The following is a 25009-nucleotide window of genomic DNA, read 5'->3' as shown; positions in this document are numbered from 1 at the left end:
AAACGACTCCAACTCATCCCGACACTCCACAGATGTGTCGAGATGTCACGCCCCGCCCCGAGACCGCTATGAATTTGGCGCGGTTCGGGCGCGGCGGGCGTGAGGCCGAACGGACAGAGCCTCCCCTGTCCGCCCTAGGCTCAACAACGAGATCATGTACACAAGTACCCAGGAATCACTTGTAATCATACACGATCCATACAACAACAACGAAGAAGCACAAACAGTGCTAAACAACCAAAGAGCAAGCGATACGAGTGAATACCATACAAGTATACAAAAGAGAGAACTTAACTATTTAAACCATAAAACTTGAAATTGTTTAAGCTCTTTCAATTTCATTAAACTTTAAGCATCGATACAACTTGCATTCTTTTTCTCCAAAATATAAATACATCATATGCTCTCAAACCTCACCCTATACAAGATCTACTCTCAAGATATAAACAAAAGTACAGGGTATAGAGCTAATGCAAGTAGGAAAGGTAAAACTATCAACTGATACCGCTAGGGCGCTATGCCCTTGCCGCGATCCTCCCGCTCGGTCGGGACACTCGAACTAGTACCTGTAATGTGGGGTGTGAGAACTAACTTCCTTAGTTCCCAGTGGGTTCGGCCGCCGACTCCACCGATCTACCCACTAGGTCTAAGCAGGCATAGAGAGATATATATACAATATATATAAAGCTATGCGGGAACGAAAGCAGGTAAGTAGAGTAGGTACGTCTAGCTATGCCTCAATCCGATAACATGCATGCATGAACAATAAGTAAAGCTGAGCAAGTAAGCTATGTAAACTAGCTATCATGAACAATAATAAAGGCTATGTAAGCAACTATCATGAACAACAATAATGAGTATGACTCAATAGGTAACCAAATCTCTTGTGAACTCGGGGTTCACTACAACATCTCACGTGTAAGTCTCATAGGGAAAAGTCTCACTGAACTATCCCCCGAGACCGCCTGCGGACAGCTAGCGGCTATCCGGGCAGCAAGCGGCTGCCCCTCTAGTGACAAAACTCCGGAGTGCACAGCTTGAGGGGAGCGACCCCAACAAGCGCAGACAGGCAATGTGAGCATAATCAAATCTCACGAACAATAGTATCCTACCCTCTAAGGGTAATCACATCATGGAATCAAGATGGTTTTGTACCCAATCTCATAGTATTTCTGATTACACTAAGGTTCTCATATCATAGGTTATCAATAATCAAATGCCACTCGTCATAGTTGTCTACAACTAGATGCCACTCGTCAATTTGACTCGTTATCAACACTAGTTTTTATCATACTAGGTTCTTTATTTACTTAAACATCAATCATCGCATATAGGGTTAACTATCATATCATTCTCATGCATACTAGAATCATGAACCAAACCATCTTATCATATCATATTACAACTAGCATGCAAGTATAAGCAATAACATCAATCATTTAGCCCTATATGCAATATGTGCAAGATGCAATTTGATCATTATATAAGAACCTAGACATAGAAAGTATCCCGGCTGCTTCGGGATGGTCACCACCCACCTTTTGGTAACGCCGCAAGGTTAGAAAACTTGTCTCCGCGGTCTTTGCACGCCGCCTCGGCTCCTCGGCCAAAACGGACCTTTTAGCACTTGTTTCAGCCGGAACGTCGCACCCGCTCAACGAATTGACGAACCGTCGCTTCCTACGCGTTCGGAGATATAACAATTAGGTTTCTGACCACTCAAATGAGATCAAAACCCTATATTTGCAAAAACCCTATTTTGGAACCCTATGTCGCAATTAGAGAAAAACCCACCATCCAACCTTTGGATCCAAGCATAATCCATCTAATTAGCATCTTGGAAGGCTACTAATTCCATTTCTAGAGCATAAGACCAAAGCCCTAGAGATCTACTATTAAAGCTCTCATTTGGAGCTCTAATTCCTCATTGTTGCAAAAAAGCAACATCAAGCTATGAATCTTGCAATAAATGAGGTTAATAATCTCTAAATCACCATTAAATTCCATTTCTAGAGCTTAAAAACTCATAAACTAGAAGCTACCATTAAAGGGTTTTGAAGTGACTTAGGTTTCAACAATGAGAAATTCCATGGTTCAAGCTTCAAATTCGAGCTAGAACCATCTAATTAGCTTCAATAGGTTCCATTCAAACCAATTCCAAACCATAAAACCCTATCTTAAGGAATCCACCACTATAGGGTTTTGGAGCTTACCTCCAAAAGCTTCTCCAAGGTTGAGGGAGAGGAGGAAGAAGATGATCTTCCTCTTCTTGGTCTTCTTCTCCTTCCTTCTTCCTTCTCTTTTTCCTTTCTTTTCCTTCTCCTTTCCTTCTTCTTTCTTTCTTTCTTTCTAGAGAGAGAGAGGGAAAAGAGTGTAAGAGTGGGAGAGGATGAGAGAACACATGAGGGAGAAGGTATGTGCATGTGTGTGTATACGTATGCAACCAGCCCACTTGTGGTGTTGTAACAATTGCACAAAACCCCCTCTCACACCTATTACAACTCGCAGTTTCGCAGTTCGGAACAGTCGGAGCCCTTCTGAATGTCCGTTTGCGCTCAAATTCGACAGGCAGGCTCGGTTTAACGTACTGAGTAAGAATATATCTTAAGTTTTCAGTTTCGACCCCGTTTGGTCACCGAAAGCCGTGCCGAACTGTAATCTTTAGCAGATAGCAGTTTGATTTTATTCTCCACCTTCCGGATGTCAGAATGGGCTGAAACTTTAATTCCAGCCTCATAAAAATAATTCTGACCCATCCTCCAGTTTTCATAATTTTCTGACACTGTGCATTTTCTGCTAATCTATCTGCCCCGTTTCTCACAGAAAATTCTAAATCTCCTGTTTTCGCTCCGATTTCAGCACAGGTCACTTTCAACTTTTACTTTACTTCCATAAGGCCAATAAAAATAGTTTTCCACACTATTTTTATTTATATTTACTTTTATAATAAATTCCGATATACTATATCCTACCGTAACTTCTTATTTTCAGAAGTTCGGTATCCTACATTCTCCTCTCCTTAAAAGGAGTTTCGTCCTCGAAACGAACTCAATTTAATAAAAAATTAAACTTCGAATCTTAAATCATACCTCGCTCAATCCTCAAATAGGTGAGGGTGATTTGCCTTCATTTGATTCTCAAGCTCCCAGGTGGCTTCGCGATCGTCATGATTGCTCCACCGGACCTTGACATAGGGGATCTCGCGATTCCGCAGCTTTCGCACTTCTCGAGCCAAAATCATCACCGGAAACTCTTCATAGCTCATATCTTCTTGAAGCTCCGGCGGCTCATATACTAGAACATGCTCGGGATCATGCATGTATTTGCGAAGATTGGAGACGTGGAAAACGTTGTGCACACCCGCAAATTCCCCCTGACCCTCACCAGCCGGAGATCCATCGTTAACAAGCAAGTAGACACTGAATTCTTTTTTGAATATCCAGTTTTATAGGGCGAAACCGGAAATGACTTTGTAACCATACACGATCTAAGGTACAACAACCAGACGAAGTAAAGCGACAGAACAGTTTTTGAGCGCTGCCGCTCAACAAAAATTATCAGAGCCAACACAAAGAGCTAAGCGATACGACTGAATACCATACAGTATACAAAAAAGAGAACTAAAACTATTTAAACCATAACTTGAAATTGTTTAAGCTTTCAATTTCATTAAACTTTAAGATCGTAAACAACTTGCATTCTGTTTTCTCTCCAAAATATAATACCTCAAAAGATGGCTCCTACACCTCACCTTCTAATCTAACCACCAATCCCTCTCAAAATGTAACAAGTAGGGAAATACTTGCAATATAGGAAGCCAGACTATCCAACCGATCAGATAGAGTACCGGCTAGAACGCGCTATGCCGCGTGCCGGCGATCCTCGTACCGCTCGCGTGGGGAATGACTCGAACCTACCTTGTAATTAGGCGATTGTCTGAGAACTAAACTTCGCTTTAGTTCGCGAGTGGTTCGCTTCCTTTTGTACTAGCAACGACTCCCGCCGACTCACGATCTACACTAGGTCAAGCCCCAAAATAGCGGCAAATTAGAAGAAAAAAAAGGATTTTTTATTACAAGATTATTAATTATAAGGGCCTACATCGGGGAACCCTGACTGAAAACAGCCACACAAGCGGTTAAGTTTTTTTTTTTAAGTAGGTACAATCATAGCTTATGCGCCTCACATAATCCGATAAAACATGGCATTGCATGAAAACAATAAGTTTAAATGCTGAGCCAATATAAGCTACTATGAAAAAGCAATAATGAAGTAACTGGACTCAACTTTCCCCGCGGATAACCCACCTCAAATCGTCCCTTGCACGCCCCGCCCCGAGACCGCTACTAATTTGGCGCGGTTCGGGCGCGGCGGGCGTGAGGCCGAACGGACAGAGTCTCCCCTGTCCGCCCTAGGCTCAACAATGAGATCATGTACACAAGTACCCAGGAATCACTTGTAATCATACACGATCTATACAACAACAACGAAGAAGCACAAACAGTGCTAAACAACCAAAGAGCAAGCGATACGAGTGAATTCCATACAAGTATACAAAAGAGAGATAAACTTAACTATTTAAACATAGAACTTTGATACATTAACCTCTTTTAACATCATTAAACTTTACCCATTTAATACAACTTGCATTCTTTTTCTCCAAAATATAAATACATCATATGCTCTCAAACCTCACCCTATACAAGATCTACTCTCAAGATATAAACAAAAGTACAGGGTATAGGGCTAATGCAAGTAGGAAAGGTAAAACTATCAACTGATACCGCTAGGGCGCTATGCCCTTGCCGCGATCCTCCCGCTCGGTCGGGACACTCGAACTAGTACCTGTAATGTGGGGTGTGAGAACTAACTTCCTTAGTTCCCAGTGGGTTCGGCCGCCGACTCCACCGATCTACCCACTAGGTCTAAGCAGGCATAGAGAGATATGTATACAATATATATAAAGCTATGCGGGAACGAAAGCAGGTAAGTAGAGTAGGTACATCTAGCTATGCCTCAATCTGATAACATGCATGCATGAACAATAAGTAAAGCTACTATGAACAACAATAAGCGATGTAAACTAGCTATCATGAACAACAATAATGAGTATGACTCAATAGGTAACCAAATCTCTTGTGAACTCGGGGTTCACTACAACATCTCACGTGTAAGTCTCATAGGAAAAAGTCTCACTGAACTATCCCCCGAGACCGCCTGCGGACAGCTAGCGGCTATCCGGGCAGCAAGCGGCTGCCCCTCTAGTGACAAAACTCCGGAGTGCACAGCTTGAGGGGAGCGACCCCAACAAGCGCAGACAGGCAATGTGAGCATAATCAAATCTCACGAACAACAGTATCCTACTCTCTAAGGGTAATCTCATCATGGAATCAAGGTGGTTTTGTACTCAATCTCATAGTATTTCTGATTACACTAAGGTTCTCATATCATAGGTTATCAATAAGCAAATGCCACTCGTCATAGTTGTCTACAACTAGATGCCACTCGTCAATTTGACTCGTTATCAACACTAGTTTTTATCATACTAGGTTCTTTATTTACTTAAACATCAATCATCGCATATAGGGTTAACTATCATATCATTCTCATGCATACTAGATTCATGACCTATCATATTACAACTAGCATGCAAGTATAAGCAATAACATCAATCATTTAGCCCTATATGCAATATGTGCAAGATGCAATTTGATCATTATATAAGAACCTAAACATAGAAAGTATCCCGGCTGCTTCGGGATGGTCACCACCCACCTTTGGTAGTGCCACAAGCTCGGAAACGTGTTCTTCCGCGATCTTTTTCGTCGCTTCAACTCGGGGCAACCAAACCCTCAAGCACTTGTTTTGGCGATAACTCCACACTCGTTCGTCGGATTGACGAACCGTCTTCGCCAACGCGTTTATAGATCTAGCAATTAGGTTTACAGAGGGTTAATTGAGATCAAACCCCCATATTTCCAAAAATTGCATTTTGAACCCTAGGTTTCAACTTTTGCAAAAATTCACAAAATTGATCCATGATTTAGGCAACAATCATCTATTTAGCATCATTGGATTCCAATAAATCCATTTTTATAGCATATAAATGAAGCCCTAAAATTCTACCATTATAGGGTTTTGAAGTGCCCTAGGTTTCAACAATGAGGAAATCCATGGCTCAAGCTTCAAATTCGAGCTAGAACCATCTAACTAGCTCCAATAGGTTCCATTCAAACCAATTCTAAACCATAAAACCCTATCTTAAGGAATCTACCATTATAGGGTTTGGAGCTTACCTCTAAAAGCTTCTCCAAGGTTGAGGGAGAGGAGGAAGAAGATGATCTTCCTCTTCTTGGTCTTCTTCTCCTTTCTTCTTTCTTTCTTTTTCCTTTCTTTTCCTTCTCCTTTCCTTCTTCTTTCTTTCTTTCTTTCTAGAGAGAGAGAGGGAAAAGAGTATGAGAGTGGGAGGGAATGAGAGAACATGAAGGAGGAAGGTGTGTGTGTGTGTGTGTGTACGTATGCAACCAGCCCACCTTTGGTGCTGTAACAATTGCACAAAACCCCCTCTCACACCTATTACAACTTGCAGTTTCGCAGTTCGGAACAGTCGGAGCCCTTCTGAATGTCCGTTTGCGCTCAAATTCGACAGGCAGGCTCGGTTTAACGTACTGAGCAAGAATATATCTTAAGTTTTCAGTTTCGACCCCGTTTGGTCATCGAAAGCTGTGCCGAACTGTAATCTTTAGCAGATAGCAGTTCGATTTTATTCTCCACCTTCCGGGTGTCAGAATGGGCTGAAACTTCAAATCTAGCCTCATAAAAATAATTCTGACCTATCCTCCAGTTTTCATAATTTTCTGACACTGTGCATTTTCTGCTAATTTATCTGCCCCGTTTCTCACAGAAAATTCTAAATCTTCTGTTTTCGCTCCGATTTCAGCACAGGTCATTTCCAACTTATACTTTACTTCTATGAGTCCAATAAAATAGTTTCCCACACTATTTTTATTTATTTATATTTATTTTCATAATAAATTCCGACATACTATATCCTACCGTAACTTCTTATTTTTAGAAGTTCGGTATCCTACATGGGGGCTCAACTAGGGCTCGGATCCCAAGAAAAACCCTAGAAAACATTATATATAGGCTAGCTAAAATGCAAATAAGTCCTCCGAAGATGGTTAATTTCGACCAAGCCCTCTACAGCACGAGTAAAACGTGCGAATACCCCTCCACATGCGATTTCACGCGAAACGGTACATAAAATGTCGCGTTTTGCAAAAATACCGTTTTGCGATCACCGACCTCTCCTCGATCAACGAGCGATCTCCGCAGATCTGTCCGTTAGATTTGCGAACGGATCACACCAGTGCGATCAGCACTGTCACGCCCCGCCCCGAATCCACTACCAATTTGGCACGGTTCGGGCGCGCCGGACGGACCGCCGAACGGACAGCACCTCTCCTGCCCGCCCAAGGCTAAACAACCCGATCATGTACAAATAAGCGCCCAGGGAAAGCTTGAATAACATACATGATCGATACGATGCACACAAGTGCAATACCCTAAGAGCAAGAACCACAAGTAGATACAAGTGTATAAAGAGAGATAGTCTAACTATTACAACCATTCAACATTTGAATATATTACATTTTGATCTTGCAAGATGTGAATACATATTTTCCTCAAAATACAAGTAGCTCTCCATAACTATCCAAAATATCATCTAGTACACGAGGGTACTCTAATGCATAAAGGAAGAGCTACTAGCTAAGCTCACTTAGGGCGCTATGCCCTTGCCGCGGTCCTCGCTTGACTCGCCTCTGTGTGTACCTGTACCCCAAAACCACACGGGGTGAGAACTATATAAATATAGTTCCCAGTGGGTTCGGCCGCCGACGCTGCCGGTTTTCCCACTAGGTCTAAGCTGGCACAGATAGAGAGATAGATAGATAGATAAAAGTAAACTGCGACTACTCTATCATGCCATCAACGGTAATAATGCATGCAACAACTACTATCATGCTAATATCATGTCATGAATATAGAAAGGTACATAGCAATGCAATCTACAACATACACTATGTCTACTCAAGGTAATAATGCAAGTCTACTCTGCGTCTCATGTTTATTACCCAATCTACTTGGTTAACCCGTAGGTTAAACCCTCGACTCACTCTCAATCTCATAGGTGAGGAGAAACTGCACTCGCACACCGAGACCGTCTGCGGGACAACTACGTCTGCCCCTAATGAAGTACTCCGGAGACTCGTGCCTCGGTGGAGCGACCACCGACAAGCAAAAACAGACTAGTGAGTATGATCCAATCCTCACAAGAGGATACCCTGTCTACTAGGGTCAATGTGTGCCTCTGCTGCACAATATACAATGCATCCTAGATGCCGGGATCTCTACTATCCCTAGAACCATGTCATGTTTACTACACTAGACTCGATGCCACTCGTTCGATCATTGTAGTAAGTTTTCTAGCTAATTGACATGCCACTCGTTCTTGTTTAGTGTTTCTACTACACTAGTTCAATGCCACTCTACTAGGCTATCATATGTCCAAGTTCGGCTCTTTATGCCGCTATAGGATTCTATGTCACAAGACCCAATCCTCATGCTATCCTAGTCCACGTGTCAAGCTCCCCCGCTACACTACCAAGAAGGCATGCAAGGCAATGGAAATGTACAACTACTATTCCTATAGCACAATATGATCAACATAATTAACTTAGACATAAAAGGAAACCCGGATGTTTCGGGACGACACCCCCCACCTTTTGCGTGTAAGGAGGCTCTAGAAATGCGCTTCGGCGTCCTTTACGACGAAGCCTCGGTCTTCTTGGTCCAAATGATGCTCAATCGGCCTTATCTTGCCGATAGCTCTTGACCCGCTCGACGAATCGAATTTCCGACTTCGCCCCCGCGTTTAGGCACCTACCAATTAGGTTTACAAGGCCTCAAATGAGATCAATCCCATACTTTACCGAAAAACCCTATTTTGGTGCCCTAGGGTTAGCATCAAGCTAAACCCATCTCAAAACCCTAGATTCTAGCTCAAATCCCTCCATTCATGGTACTAGAGATCCATTTGATCCCATCCAAAGAGCTAAAACCCAAAAACCCTAAATTTCATAGCTAGGGTTAGAAGCCTACCTCTTGTTGTAGCTTCAAAGAGAGAAGAGAGGATGAAGGAGAGGTCCAAAAGCTTCCTCTTGTTGATCTCCTTCTTCTTCTCCTTCCTTTTCTTCCTTCCTTTCCTTCTCTTTTCCTCTTCTTCTTCTTCTTCTCTTTTCTTTCTAGAGAGAGAGAGCAAGAGAGTGTGAGTGAGGGAGAGAGAGAGTGGGCTGAGGGAGAGTGAGAGGGAGAGAGGGACTAATAAGCCCTCTAATGTAACAATATCCAGGTGGCCCCCTCAACTTTTCATCCCTTGCATAGCCCTTACTGGGCATTCTGCGCGCGGAGGGACCGGTCTCCCCGACTTGGGACCGGTCCCCGAGAGCTTCAGCTCGGGTCACGCGTTCGGGTACCGGTCCCTCCCAGAGAGACCGGTCCTCGGGAGACCGGTCCTTGCCTGAGAGACCGGTCCCCGAGAGCAATATTTTCAGGACTTAGCCAAATTTCTGGCTTTCTCGCTGGGATCACGTTCGGGGACCGGTCCCTCCCTGCCAGGGACCGGTTGCCTCAAGCAACCCCGCAACACCCGCTGATGGGACCGGTCCCTCCCTGCCAGGGACCGGTCCCCGAGAGCAGTTTTGCTCCAGTGCAGATTTCGCACCATTTGCTCTCGTGGACTCGTTTCCAATGCACTTTTGGTGATTTTAACATCTTTGGCTTTTCCAAAGCTCACCAACACGACCCTCGGTCGATCCTGAATGAAGTCTAATCCTCGTATTTCGAGGAATCCCTTCCTTGAAGGGATTAGGAAAAAGGGGACGATTTTTATCGGAACTGGAGGCGGATGTATCTACGGACGGTGCTTGTGGTCGCAGATCCATTTTTGTGTTCATAGCGATAATTAAATTTTTAAGATTGTTAATGGAATCGCTAATGGACTTTACCTCGATCTCCAGTTTGTTCAATCGAGTATCAACGTTGTTCATTTCCTCCCTTCGTACGAAATCTCCGTCCATCTTTCGTAAGAGTTTCTTTTTTGCTCGAGTCAGGACCATATAAGCTCTGATACCAAATGATACGGTCCTACCGTATCAATAGGGATAAACGATAACTTCGAGGGGATCGAACCTCCGAAAGAATTGAGAGGTAGGGAAGTAGAGAGAAGAGGTAGAAAGAGAAGACAAGATATGAGGAAAAAGAGATAATATTACTTTCTTATTTCTTGTAACTCCGGGTTACATTATATAGAGTCCAAATCCTTAAACTACTCCTAATCATACCTAATAAATCTATTCCCAAACAAGATAACTGCGTATTCCTAAATATATTCCTAAATAACAAGATATTTAAATTTGAACTTGTTTATTAAAAGGAAACTATTAAAAAGGAAAGTTGGGGTCGCATCACTATCTGATAAAGGAGATTCAGTGGTAGCTTTTATTTTTAGTTGCCTGGTTCCATCTTCTATCGTCTTCCTTGTACTGCAGAAGCCTTGGAAAGGCAGGCCCTTGCCGAACTCACAGGTTTCTCTCTGGCTCTTTCTCTAGTTTGCGCTATACTCATATATAGTGATATATTCCTTCTTGTATTTAAACCCACTCACATGTACTAAAACGGGCAAAAGTTTTTAGGTCATACCTACAGTGATCAATGGAGGAATAATGGCATTATACTACACTTTATGGGGAAAAGGCCTTCTTTCTTGTGGGCCACTTGTGTAAGTATACTTGCAAAAGTTATTTCTTATCAAGAATATATATATTGTTGGTGGATTCACTGCAAATGTGACATATGAGACAGACCTAGCAAAATGCTGAGTTCAAGTGCAGGATACAGCAGAGTAGTCAAACTCAGTATAATAATATAATTTACATTATTTTATAGTTAACTCCAGCAAATTGGTTAACAAAAGCTTTTCAATATTAGATTTTTTTTTTCCCTAGGATGTAAGTTTAATTGTGTTTAGGCATGTTTATGAGAGTTGAATGTTTTGTTGCTTGGCTTATTTGGTGCTTCCGTGTGAGTATTGTGAGGATTGCTTCCTTGCAAGAATTGCTAACTCAGCAAGGAGGCTGTCTCTTCCTTGCAGAAAGTCACTATATTGCATGCTGCTTCTGTGTGCTGCACTATAAACCAATACGTGTCGACAAAGCTAATAATTCTCTTATTTCTTTCTCTTCTTTTATGGCAAGCAGCTGCTAAACTGTTATTTACTCTTGTATATTGAGATTTTAGTGCTCTAATTGCGGAGTATGCTGGTGCTATTCTTGGAGTTCTCTCAGCAGCATTGTATGGAAGGAGAGTCTGGATTTGGAAGAAGGTAAGTTGCTTAGAAATTTTGGAGGAAGCATATGCATTGTTTGTTCAAATTAGTTTTCCACAGCAATATTAATTAACATGGCCACATGCTGGCAGGCTTCAACTAGGATGGTGCACTTTACACTCTGATAGTATCACGGAGATGTTTCTATTATTGCATATCTTTTTATGTTAGTCATTTCTATGTTACTGTTAGTCATCTCTAAAGAAATCAAGAAAGCACTCGGCTATTTTAACATGTACTAGGGTTTAATCGACAACATTATTCCTTTTCACTATTTGATTCACTATATTCATTCGCATGGGCATGTGCGGTGCTCGTGGGTCCCTTGCACAAAAACACGTGTGCATATGCATGTGCATACAAAAGTGCATGTTATGACTTGCTATTTGCATTTTATTTCCTATTAAGATTTTAATTTCATTTTTGAATGTTCTTGATAATTGATGCTTCAGAAACCACAAAATTTTTCCTTGTGCTCAGAAAGTGACTTGTAGAATCTCTACTCTGGTATCACTAACCAGTAAACTGGGATGGTGATCATAATAGATAATTGTAAATGAAGTTAAGCTTAGCAACATTTGAATAGTTTTTCTGATTTCTTTCTGACTTTTGTACAGTTTGGTGGACTCGCTGCAATGATGGCATCATATTATTTCTTATCAAATGGGTGGGCTACCAGATCATATTCGCCATTCTGTATCCAAATTCGTTTTTAATCTTGAATATTTTAATTTGCGGAACTAATGCATCACAAGTTATTGCGGCAGCAAAGCTGAATGCTGTTCTAATATGTAGTTTATGATATCATACGATGTGCAAATGTTGCTGTCGTGTCATTGGGAGACTTGACTTGATATAGCTAGCTTTGGGAGAGAACAGGTGGTGCAGGAAAAGCAACCTTTAGGAATGAAAGAAATGGTGGCGCCAATCTCTGCTGGTATTTTATCAGCTTTGAGAAGGGTGATAGCAAGACGTATTTCTTTGAAGGTTTTTTTTTTTTTTTGAATTTTTTCCCTTTCCAATATACTTTTTGTTCTTGAAGAATTGAGCATCGTTCCATCTTTCCTAGTAATTTCTGCTGTGGTTTAACAAGTCAACTTGCATAGCTAACTATTTCCATTGTTTGCCTGCAGAATCAGCTCAAAAGGCGGCTTCATGCAATAACTGTTGCTTCAGCTACGTGCTTTCTTTTTCCTGTTGCCATGTGGGATACAATCTTAGTGAGTATAGGTTAACAACACATCTCTTTTACACAAAAAAATGTTTTCTTAATATTTAGCTATGGCCTGCAAGCTCTTATGCCACAGATTTTTCCCTTTTTATTTACTAGGGGTAGAAAAGTTCATGTTTGTTGTTTGCTGATTGAGTGCAGGGGTCGACATCCGATAGCATAATTAAGTTTCAGTTTCCGAGCAGGGCTTATTTGAGCACAATTGTTTTTGGAATTTTCTTTATATACTATATTGACAATGTTGCAGAGGAAAGGTATGTTGTCACAAATTCTTAATTCAAATGATTAACTACCTCATGGGACAAAGTATTTGCATTCAGATTTTTTATTTTTCTTTTTTGTGCACTCTTTATGCTTTCATTTTTGTGAAAATATAGCATTATTCCTGAAAAAATAGAGACGAAAGAGATCCACTACTGCTGATCATTTTATTTTATTATAAAAAACAAAACCAACAGTTGCTTCTTTCTGCATTATAAATCAACTTATCACCATTTTGCTTTTCAACAATGGCAAAAATTTATTTTCTGTAAATGATATTGATAATTGTTATTTACATGCATGGTACTTGTACTTTCTCCAATATAGATTTTTTTTTTTTTTTTTTTTTTTTTTTTTTTTTTTTTTTTTCACTAGGTAAATAGTAGGACGCCTTGAAATGTATGAGAAACTCCAATATGCAACTAAGAAAAGTCAAAAAGTATAGTTAACAGAATATAGTCCATTATTATGATGAATGGCTAATTATTACAGTACATTAAGACTTTTTTCGAATAAAATAAGTTTTCTAATTAGTTGAGAAATAAATACAGAAGAAATGAGGAAATATGTGGGATTTGGCACAAACCTAATGGCCACACTGAGAAAGTAACCTTTCTAATAGGAACCAAAATCATTTAAGGACACATTTGGTTCGCGTTATGTAGCATTACAGGTTATTTCGTCATAACCATATATCTGAGATTTCTAAATCAGATTACTGCTGATGCTGTATTACTGTGCTTGGTTTAATGTAGTAATATAATGTTGGATTACAGTATATATAGAATTACTATATTTGGTTCATTTTATAAAATTCAGTAACCCTAACAATAAAATGTAGTGTATTCCAAAATTGCCCTTAGGATTTGTTTGGTTTGGGTTATTCTGGTAGGATTACAGGCAATCTTGCCAGTATTACTACATTTGGTTAATTCGGTATCTAATCTGTTCGGTATTGTAACATTACAGAAGGTGTAAGATTACACCGAAAATATTACAGGGGGGGTGTGTATCTTGGATTACTGAAAGCGGCTAATTTTGCATGTTATATAAAATTACAAGTTCACCCCTCCAACTCCCAAAAAATTTTCAATATGTCATTTTAAAAATGTTAATTTAAAATTTTGAATTGTCAAATTTAAAATTTAAAATTTGAATTTGAATTTTTAATTTTCAAATTTTAAATTTTAAATTTTAATTTTAAATTTTTAAACTTCAAATTTCAAATTTTAAAATTTAAAATTTAAAATTTAAAATTCAAAATTTTATTTAAAATTCTAAATTTTAAATTTAGATTTTAAATTTTAAATTTTAAATTTAAATTTATCTTAAAATTTTAAAATTTAAATTTATAAATTTCATATTTATAATTTTAAATTAAAATATTAAATTTTATATTTTTGATCAAATTTAAAATTTGAAAAAATTTAAATTATTTAAAATAAAATTTAATAAAAAAAATTATTTGTAAAGAGTAAAAAAAAGTTTGCCAAAAATAGCTATAAGGTCAATTTTGGAATAGATTATACTTTATTGTCAAGATTACTAAATTTTATAGACTGGACCAAATATAGTAATGCTATAAACACTGCAATCCAGTATTATATTACTGCATTAAACCAAACGCGCTAATGCAGCATTAGTAGTATTCTTATTTAGAAATCCAGGATACCTGGATATATCGAAATACTTTGTAATATTACATAACTTGAACAAAATGCGCCCTAGTCATATTTGGCAAAAAATTTTTACTCTTTACAAGTAATAATTTTTTACAAATTTTTTTTCAAATAATTTAAAATTTGAATTTGAATTTGAATTTTAAATTTAAAATTCAAAATTTTAAATCTAAACAAAAATATAAAATTTAATATTTTAATTTAAAATATAAATATGAACTTATAAATTTAAAAATTTAAATTTAAATTTAAATTTAAATTTAAATTTAAAATTTAAAATCTAAATTTAAAATTTAGAATTAAAAATATAAATTTGATGTTTAAAATTTAAAATCTAAATTTAAAATTTATATTTAAAAATATAAATTTGATGTTTAAAATTTAAAATTCTAAAATTTTAAATTTCAAATTTAAATTATAAATTATAGATTTTAAAATTTTAAATTTAAGTTTTAAGTTGAAATTTAAAATTTAGAATTTGAAATATAAATTTGAAATTTGTAATTTTACAATTTAAAATATAAAATTGAAATTTAGAATTTGAAATTAAAAATTTAAAAATTTAAATCTAAAATTTGACAATTTAAAATTTAAATTTAAAATTTAAAATTTGATAATTGAAAATTTTAAACAAAAATTTTAGAAATGACACATTGAAGGGGTGTGGAAGGGTTGGAGGGGTAAACTTGTAATTTTATATAACATGTAAGATAACTTTCCATCAGTAAGATAGATACCACCCCTCGCTCGATAATATTTTCGGAGTAATCTGCACCATTTGTAATGTTACATTATCGATCAGATTACATACTAAATGAACAAAAATGCAGTGATCCTGGCAAAATTGACTGTAATCATGACAGGATAACCTAAACCAAATATGCCCTAAAGGGCATCATTGTCCAGTAATCTCTCCAACTGGAACCAAAATCGTAAAGGGCATCTCTAGGAAACCTGTAAAATCAAGAAATTTAGGTCGATCTTTGCCTTGTTTTTTGATTTTCTACTAATTATTTTCTTCTGCATCTTTTAAAATTTAGATGTTTTGGGGCTTTAACTTCCATGGGATTTGCTTGCAGATTGCACCTTGTTTTCTCTTCTCCAAGGCACTTACTGGTTTCAGGAGGATGCATCATTTTAATGGAGATATTCTATAAGATGGATTTCTCTTTACTAGGTTTTCTAATTTGCTCCATAATTTTGGGATATGGTATGTCTTGTTATCTCCACTTTTGTGTCATTTCAGATAGTTTAAAGTCTAAACATATATTGTGGACATTAGTGATGCATATTTTGCTTCTTTTATTAATCTACATTTAAAAAAATTTCTAACCTAACATTTTCTAAATTCAAAATGATGTTGTCATTACTTTTTTCGTCTTATTGAATAGACTAATGAATATGGTCCTTCTATAGTATTATAAAGGAGGAGTCCAGCTACTATCCTTTTAGGATGACGGAGGGTTTCGTCCTCCTAAGTCGCGATGATCGGAACAGAGTATTTATAACATTTAGAAACTAAATTCCATAAATTTTAAAATTCGTTATCAAATTCATTGAAGAGTCGAAAAATAAACAGTAGAAAACAAATAACCTTGTGAACATAAATGTTAGACTTTTTCAATTCATGATCAGAGTTACCAAACGTTTTCTAAATAATATAAAAAATTTTCTACCAAAAATTCAAGCTGTTTGGATTGTTTTACGCTGTTAAACAAGCAAACGGCTCATATAGGCCATAAAAAACTGTCGATTTTGTGATCCTTTGATCAATACGTAAATAATTTTAAAATTCATGAAATTTGGTTTTAGACACTTTAAATACTCTAGATCAACTTTAACGGTTCTGATCATCGATTCGGGATCCCTATCATCTAAAACTACTTAGGAGGACGAAGGCCTCCGTCCCCCTAAAAGGATAGTAGCTGGGTTCTATAAAAGAGTATCCTGGCTGTTTGTCTACAATTAGCTATTTGATGAATTATGATGTTTTATAATGAGCCAATCTACTATCATTGGGAAAATAGAGCCCAATAAAAAGCTACTAAATGTTATGTAGTGCCTCTAGTACTGATTTCTTATGGTAGTCCATTCAAATTTACAAAACCACCTTGGATTTGAGCTCTCTAAAGATGCAAGAGATAGGGTTTGCTTGACTTGGCTGTAGGGTGTACTTTGGTTGCAGAAGCGTGGTGCTGGGAAAGAAAAGGTCTATATTGTTTGGCTAATTCTGCCATACAAGCGTTGTCTACTGTAGAAAGTTTTTTGGCAAAACTTCCCAGTGAAAAGCTACCATCTTCTATACAATGTAGAAAAAAAAATTAATATAAAATAAAAATTAAGGGTAAAAGTGTATGAAGACCACCTCAATTATAAACAATCTTGAAATTGGCCCTTGAACTTTATTTTCTTTTGATTGACGCCCTGTTAATTTAATTTAATTTTGGGCTAAATTACAAAAATCTCTTTGCACTTTAGCCTGCAATCCTATTGCATTTTGGCTTAAAAAGTTGCATCGATTTTTAATTGCAATTTGCCACTGTCTCAATAGGCCCAGAGTGTCACGCCCCCGCTCTACCCCGAAGCCGAAACCCATTTGGCCCAGTTCGGGCGCGCCGGGCGGACCGCCGAACGGACAGCACCTCCCCTGTCCGCCCAAGGCTAAAGCGACGAGATTGTGTACAACAAGTGCCCAGGAAAACAACTTGATAACATACACAATCCAACAATAGCGAGAGCACAACCAGTGCTAAACATATAAGGAGCAAGCATCACAAGTAGTGAACAAGTGAATAAAAGAGAGAAATAACTAGCTATTACATCCATTCAACTTTAATACATTTAACTACAATTAAAGCTTCCATAATACATCATGAACTTAAAGCTTACAATTTCCAAAATAGCCTCACACCTATACATCATCTACTCTCAAAAGGTATAGGTAGCTCTAATGCAAGTAGGAAAGTAACTACTACAAATACTAGGGCGCTAAGCCCTTACCGCGGTCCTCGGCCGGAGATCTCTCGTGTGTACCTGTAATACACTGAACTTTGGGGCGAATTGCGTAGCTCAAGTGGTAGAATAGTAGTTGGAACTATTCTACGATCTCTGAAGGATTATGAGAGGTTTCCAGTAAGTTACTAAAGCAAGCAAGAGGCCAGAAGTGGAAAAGCGCATCACAAATGCACTATCAAATTTGTATACCCCGAATTTGGTTAATTGTGAAATTCGAATGTGGGGTTGGTATCTGGAGCTAACTCACATTTTTTAAAGATTGGCAAGGGGGTCCTTGACTAGTTATAAGAGTGATTAAACAGCCGGAAGGGTAAAAGTGCGTTGCTCTTGTGACATGGAAGTGCGAAGTTCAAAGGGGATATTTAAATTTGACTGATTATGAAGTCTGACGAGTGGGGATAACAAATGGAACTATCCTACATGTTCTAATGGGTTTAGAGAGGGTAGTGGACAAGTATGAGAGTGAGTTAATGGCAGGGAATGACGAAGTGCATTGCTACTGCCTATTGAGCAGATTTTGCAATGTGTACCGGTACAGGGTTGATGCTGTACCGGTACAGCAAGCACCAACACAGCAGTTACGTGGCAGCAGGGTTTTTTCGGTCTTTTCACTTCCCTAACTGATCCTTATCAGCTCAGCTCGACCCCTAGCTTGTTCTTATCAGCTGGAAGCTTTGAGAAGCAGGGGGAGCTGCCTCTCTTTCTCTCTCTCTAGAGTTTTTCTCTCTCTACAAGGAAGCAAGGTTTTGGAGCTGATTTCTTTCCCTCTCTTTGGTGTTTACTGATTTGGAGAACTTGGAGCAGCTTTGGAGAGGAAGGGAAATGATCTTGGGAGAGGGTATTCACAGCCTTAACTCAATAGAAATAGGGATCATAGCTGAGTAAGGTAAAGTACTCAACTTTCCCTTAATTGATGCTATGGAATAAAGATGAGGTGAGTTCTTAATCTCTTGTTTACAGCTGGTTGAGAGAATGATTTGGTAGATATTTAGGGTATTTTATAGTACCCTAACTCAGTTGGAGCTGAGTTATGAGTTTGAGAAGATCAACTAGTTACTTTCTTCCCTGTTGGAATATGGTAGGGTGTATGTTGATGCAGTTTTGGGAACTGTTTTGCAGCGAGGTCACCGCAGGAAGCTTGATGAACCTTGCGCCTGGTTTTGACGGTATTGGCAATAAACTCTGAGGGTGAATCATGGATCCTGAGCTAAAGAAAAGCTGAGGTGATGATGGGAAGGTGATTAAATGGCTACTTCCTCTATTCTAATGCTGAAATAGTAATAGTAGTATTAGTAATTGGTGCTGAATTGGTGGTTAGTTCCAGCAGAAAATGTGAACATCTTATCTGAACTTGGGATGATTTCTGAAGCTGGCTTGACCTATGTTTACCTATTTTAGAACTGAACTAAAGCCATTGGAAGGTATATTACCCACTAGTTCTTTAATTGATTGGATTAGCTGTAACTTTGGAACAGTTTTTATACCAATTCAGCAGGAGATTAAGCCTCTTTGAGATGAATTAGTGACCATTGAGAGCTGGAATCGGGATGCTTCAACTGATGTTAAAGTAAAGGATTAGCATTAAGCTAAACCTAGGTGAAATTCTGGTTTCTACTATACAATTTGAGATGTATATTGGTGCCGTTTTGATACTAACTTGCAGCAGGCTATCTAATCTTGTTCAGCTGAAATTAGAGAGCTTTCTACGATGGAATTTGGTGTCCCAACCTGAATCAAAATTGAGATTCAAGCTCTAGCACTATAATAGATTACTTCTATTATGGGAGCAACAAAAGTTGACAGCAAACAGGTGGGTTTGACCTCCTTGAAATGAGTAAGTTTCTCTATGTTTCCTTTGACTTATGAGTCAAGGTTATTGCATATGTATATGAATGCATGTATACTTATTGGAATCAAGACATATATTAATGCGCCTATCATGCTGAGTATCGTTGAGTAATAGTGGAAGAACTTTGAAGTTGTTTACTTCATATAGAATAATTGCTCCATTTGTGCATGTTCATAAAATGAATAGCTTGTATTAGCTCGTATAAGCTCGTAGAGCTGACACCCTTCAAGAGGAAGGAATGGTGGAAAGCTTGAGGTGACTTTTAACTTTACCAGACATCAAAGGGATGAGGATCTTGAGATGAAATTATGCAGCAGAATGTACATTAGATTGCATACCATGAAACCTGTATATGGTAAAGGACGAATTATGAAATTGCCGGATTCATATAAACTGTGCTTACTTAGCATGTATTCAGGTTATGAATGTAATAGTGCAAATAAGTAAAGTACACATCCTTCCAGATATGTTAACTGTAAAATTATGAGCATGACATTTAATTCTGCAGGATTACTAAGTGAAGGATATATTTTTGAGTTACTTGTATCGATTAATGGAACTCTTAACATACCACGTCTAATAATGTCACATGCTTATATGGACAAGTTGGTCATTGCTTTTATCAAATATTGGTAACATGAATGTTATAATCTGAATAAGACCTTGGAATACCTAGAGTCGAACATGACAATAGACTGGTATGATCAAGTAGAAACTATTGTACATTAGTGGTTTACTCCAAATAGCGGGAAGTTATGCTGAACTCTAGAATGTGCCATGAGTCATTAGAGATGACTTCAATGAACCACTTTCCTTATGAATAAGGAGTAGTGAGAGGACTAGAAGTTAATGTACAGGTATAGCCTGATAGAATTACTATTATGATGTAAAGTTTGAACTTATTAAGTTATACTAGCTATTATGAGAATTATGTCAACAAGTAGTTGAGAGTGACAGGTAACTTGAGTACTACAGTGTCGACCCTGAGTCGAGTTGAGATTCCATGTCAAGGACATGATGATGTTGTGATACTGGTACTATGGATTACAGCTTGTATGCCATTACGCTCTTTCGCACACGCTTGTGGGGGTCGCGCCCCCCAAGCCCAGCACTCCGGAGTAGCTTAGTGACAGATTGCTCACTTGTGTTTGGATTTGAGCGCCGAAGTGGATTGCTGTGGGGAGTGTATACTACCACGGGGCCATTAGGCACGGCGCGGCTATGACTTTACCTTGTGTAAGTCTACTGTGAATTGGGTTATCATGAGTTATTTTAATCTGAGATAAACATAGTAGTAAGGCTACTTTATGTCATTGGCTAGGTAACTTAATGAAAACAGGCTTACAGATTGACATCTTGATTAACTGATAACGTAGTGACAGTATGTTACACTCTTAATAATATAAGATGTAGTTACAAAACATATTCAGTTAATCCTGATGTAATGAAATATTTGCATGCAAACTAGTATATGACTTTAAATTGTCCTTAGCATATATGATGAATTGATATTCATACTTACTCTTCATACTTGTATTTCATACTTGCTTGTTCAGTTATTTTTTACAGCATTCTTAGGTTAGCCTAGTGGTGCATTTCACTGAAGTCAGTAATTGCCCACTGGGAACTATTGTCTAATAGTTCTCACGCCCTCTTTTTATTGTTGTTTTATAGAGCCTTCCACAGCGGGAAAGGTTAGGGATTCCTGGCGAGGGGTCAACGGCCAAATAGAGCTTTCTCGACGTTAAATAGATGAACCACTACCAGTTTCTGTTAATTTAGCTCAGTGTTGTACCTTGGGACTGTTACAGAATGTTCTTTACTGTTTAAGTTGTAATAAGATTTCGAGCTGTATAAGTTTACTTTAATGTTAAGTCGTGCTCTGATTACCTGGTTAGATTCACTTGATTTCACTATATTGTTTGTAGACGCCTGGTGTACTCTTGAGGTAGAAATGTACACGGCGGATCTGTGCACGTTGCTGATAAGCTTCCGCTGAAGCCCAGGGCGTGACAGTACCTGTACCCCAAACCACACGGGGTGAGAACTATATGAATATAGTTCCCAGTGGGTTCGGCCGCCGACTCCGCCGATCTACCCACTAGGTCTAAGCAGGCATAGGAAGACGAAGACGGAAAGATAGGTAGATATATATGAAAGCAGTAACGGTAAGCATAATGTAAAGCGATGCTAATATCCAACTATGCCTCAATCCAATGCTATGAATGCATGAACTACATAATAATGTGCAACCTATCTCATGATACTATGCTTTCAACAGAAGTACATGTATAAACTGCAACATAATAGGTAGCCTATCTCATACTACTATGCTCGTCTACTCAGTCACATAGGTGAGGATCCGCTCACTCACCGACTCGCACTCTAAACACAACGGGGAGGATCTGCTCACTCACCCGACTCACAATCCAAACACAACGGGGAGGATCCGCTCACTCGCCCGACTCTCAACATAGGTACGACAACCCAATCTCAACTCATAGGTGAGGATCAACTCACTCACCCAACTCACCTGGGGAGGATCAGCTCACTCGCCCAAGACTGTCTGCGGGACCCAAACGGCTATCCCTCGGGACCCAAACGGCTATCCCTATCATGTGACGACTCCGGAGTGCACTGCTTGTGTGGAGCGACCACACCAAGCTTTGAACAGACATATGAGTATGGTCAAATCCCCGTCACTGAGGATACCCTACCACTCTAGACAACATCACTTGGGAACTAGTTCTCTCCTAAGTTCAACGTTAACTAGATGCCACTCGTCAAGTTAAATGTTAACTAGATGCCACTCGTCAAGTTTGTTGTTCTCAAACATTAGTTATACCATACTAGATTCTCATTCACATAAGCAGGTTCACTTCCTATCAACTATCACTTCATTATAGGGTCTCAAGTCATTTGACGTTAATCTCATGCATACTAGATTTAGGTGTTAAGCAACTCAACTCTACACTATTCTATTAGTATGCAAGAATAGGTAACAATTACATTTAGCACCCTATAATGCAATATCACAATATGCAATTAGGTCAACTTAGCACTTAGACATAAAGAGTAGCCCGACTGCTTCGGGATGGCACTCCCCCACCTTTTGGTAATGCCGAAAGGTTAGAAAGCTTGTCTTCGCGGTCTTCGCACGTCGCCTCGGCTCCTCGGGCCAAAACGGACCTTCTAGCACTTGTTTCAGCCGGAACGTCGCACCCGCTCGACGAATCGACGAACCGTCGCTTCCTACGCGTTCGGAGACATGGCAATTAGGTTTCTGACCACTCAAAATAGATCATAACCTAAGATTTGCTAAAACCTCATTTTGGAGCCCTAGGTCGCAATTAGACAAAAACCCACCATTAGAACTCTGGATCTAAACACAATCCATCTAATTAGCATCTAGGAAGGCTAATAAATCCATTTCTAGAGCATAAGACCAAAGCCCTAGAGATCTACCATTAAAGCTCTCATTTGGAGCTCTAACTCCTCATTGTTGCAAAGAGCAACATCAAGCTATAGATCTTGCAACAAATGAGATTAACAATCTCTAAATCACCATTAAATCCCATTTCTAAAGCTTAAAAACCCATAAACTAGAAGCTACCATTAGAGGGTGTAAAGCTTACCTCAAACAAGCCTCTCCAATGGCCAAAAGAGGAAGAAGAAGAAGTAGAACTCCTTCTCCAAGCCTTCTCCTCCACCTTCTCCTTCCCTTTCCTCTTCTACTTCTTCTCTTTCTTTTCTTTGTAGAGAGAGAGAGGGAGAGTTTAGGTTACAAAGTGTGAGGGAGAAGGAGAGGAAATAAGCCCCCAACCCTCTCTATACCCTTGGCACAATTGCACAAAGGTCCCTCAACAATATAAGTCACACACAGCCCAAACTGGGCCATTTTCGGGTGCTGGGACCGGTCTCTGGACTTGAGGAACCGGTCCCCCAATGTCCAGAAAAATAGCATTCCAGACTTAGCCAAATTTTCAGCTTTTTCAGCTTTCGGGGTCCGTTTTGCTCCGTTTTCGTCCGTTTGACCTCCGATTCGTTTCAAATCGAACCGAGACTCTCCAAACATGTTTTCGAGCATGTTTTCTTCATCTTTTCATCCACACTAATGCCGGATTTAACTCATGGCCTAACATAGCCTTTCGGGTTCCGTTTCCGCGCCTACGCGCACCGAATCGCCCGAATGCTCCCGAACTTCACCGAACTTCACCGGAACCTTTCTAATGGCTCACTAACCAAATGTACACCGTAACTTCATGATTTTAGAAGTCCGGTACCTTACACAGAGTTTTGGATGATCATTAAATTTGGATGTAAACTTTGTGAAAACGTGTGGACAGATGATAATTGTAAAATTTAATGGAGTGCAATCACATGAACTGAATAACTATCCTATAATTTGTGAGTTATTTTGGTCGATTGAATTGGAGATTTCGTTAAATAATCAATAATATATCTTGACTAAATGGACAAAATCATGAGTGTATTATTAGAAGAAATAAAGTTTAGAGGCCTATTTCTTTCCCTTTGTGTCACGCCCCGCCCCGAGTCCAATACCAATTTGGCACGGTTCGGGCGCGCCGGACGGACCGCCGAACGGACAGCACCTTTCCTGTCCGCCCAAAGCTAAGCAACCAGATCATGTACAGTTAAGCGCCCAGGGAATGCTTAAATAACATACATGATCGATACGATGCGCACAAGTGCACTATAACTAAGAGCAAGAACCACAAGTGAATGTACAAGTGTATAAAGAGAGATAGTCTAACTATTACAACCGTTGAACATTTACATCATTTGAATATATTACATTTTCATCTTCCAAAATGTAAGTACATGTTTTTTTCAAGATATAAGTAGCCCTCCCATAACTATCCAAAACATCATCTAGTACACGAGGGTACTCTAATGCATAAAGGAAAAGCTACTAACTAGGCTCACTTAGGGCGCTATGCCCTTGCCGCGGTCCTCGCTCGGCTCGCCTCTGTGTGTACCTGTACCCCAAAACCACACGGGGTGAGAACTATATAAATATAGTTCCCAGTGGGTTCGGCCGCCGACGCCGCCGGTTTTCCCACTAGGTCTAAGCTGGCACAGATAGAGAGATAGATAGATATATAGAAAACGAACTGCAACTACTCTATCATGCCATCAATGATAATAATGCATGCAACAACTACTATCATGCTAGTATCATGTCATGAGTATATAAAGGTGCATAGTAATGTAAACTACAACATACACTATGTCTACTCAAGGTAATAATGCAAGTCTACTATGCATTTCATGTTTATTACCCAATCTACTTGGTTAACCCGTAGGTTAACCCTCGACTCACTCTCAATCTCATAGGTGAGGAGAAACTGTACTCGCACACCGAGACCGTCTGCGGGACAACTACGTCTGCCCCTAGTGAAGTACTCCGGAGACTCGTGCCTCGGTGGAGCGACCACCGACAAGCGAAAACAGACTAGTGAGTATGATCCAATCCTCTCAAGAGGATACCCTGTCTACTAGGG

At 39.1% G+C, this 25009-nt stretch overlaps 1 protein-coding gene and 2 long non-coding RNA genes across 9 annotated transcripts; 2 read left to right on the top strand and 1 right to left on the bottom strand.

The window, feature by feature from the left end:
- On the bottom strand, positions 319-2393 carry LOC109711401. The gene is made up of 3 exons (XR_002216591.1): positions 2214-2393; positions 1539-1680; positions 319-566 (listed from the first exon to the last, which is right to left on the bottom strand). It is a non-coding gene; the product is annotated as an uncharacterized LOC109711401 (long non-coding RNA).
- On the top strand, positions 10539-15952 carry LOC109711915. Its single transcript, XM_020235282.1, has 8 exons — positions 10539-10649; positions 10758-10843; positions 11362-11446; positions 12067-12145; positions 12309-12436; positions 12583-12669; positions 12822-12934; positions 15700-15952. Exons 2-8 carry the CDS (start codon positions 10788-10790, stop codon positions 15938-15940), a joined length of 789 nt encoding a protein of 262 aa, XP_020090871.1. The 5' UTR covers positions 10539-10649; positions 10758-10787; the 3' UTR covers positions 15941-15952.
- Positions 18212-21381, top strand: LOC109711355. 7 transcript variants are annotated; one of them, XR_002216576.1, is made up of 5 exons: positions 18216-18521; positions 18755-18872; positions 18963-19231; positions 19321-19445; positions 21159-21381. It is a non-coding gene; the product is annotated as an uncharacterized LOC109711355 (long non-coding RNA). The 7 variants fall into 7 exon arrangements; XR_002216573.1 differs by having other exon boundaries at positions 18212-18569; positions 18755-19231; XR_002216572.1 differs by having other exon boundaries at positions 18215-18521; positions 18755-19231.

The sequence above is a fragment of the Ananas comosus genome, linkage group 6 (genome assembly GCF_001540865.1).
Source record: "Ananas comosus cultivar F153 linkage group 6, ASM154086v1, whole genome shotgun sequence".
Taxonomy (NCBI): Eukaryota; Viridiplantae; Streptophyta; class Magnoliopsida; order Poales; family Bromeliaceae; genus Ananas; species Ananas comosus.
Note: the sequence above shows the minus strand (reverse complement) of the source record. Positions and strands in the feature narration are given on the sequence as shown.

Excerpts from the sequence above, each read along its gene's own strand:
- LOC109711915 (XM_020235282.1), top strand. The coding sequence starts at position 10,788 with ATGGCATTATACTACACTTTATGGGGAAAAGGCCTTCTTTCTTGTGGG. Across the intron at positions 10,844-11,361 it reads CTTTCTTGTGGGCCACTTGT|TGCTCTAATTGCGGAGTATG; the intron begins GTAAGTATACTT and ends TTGAGATTTTAG. Across the intron at positions 12,935-15,699 it reads GACAATGTTGCAGAGGAAAG|ATTGCACCTTGTTTTCTCTT; the intron begins GTATGTTGTCAC and ends ATTTGCTTGCAG.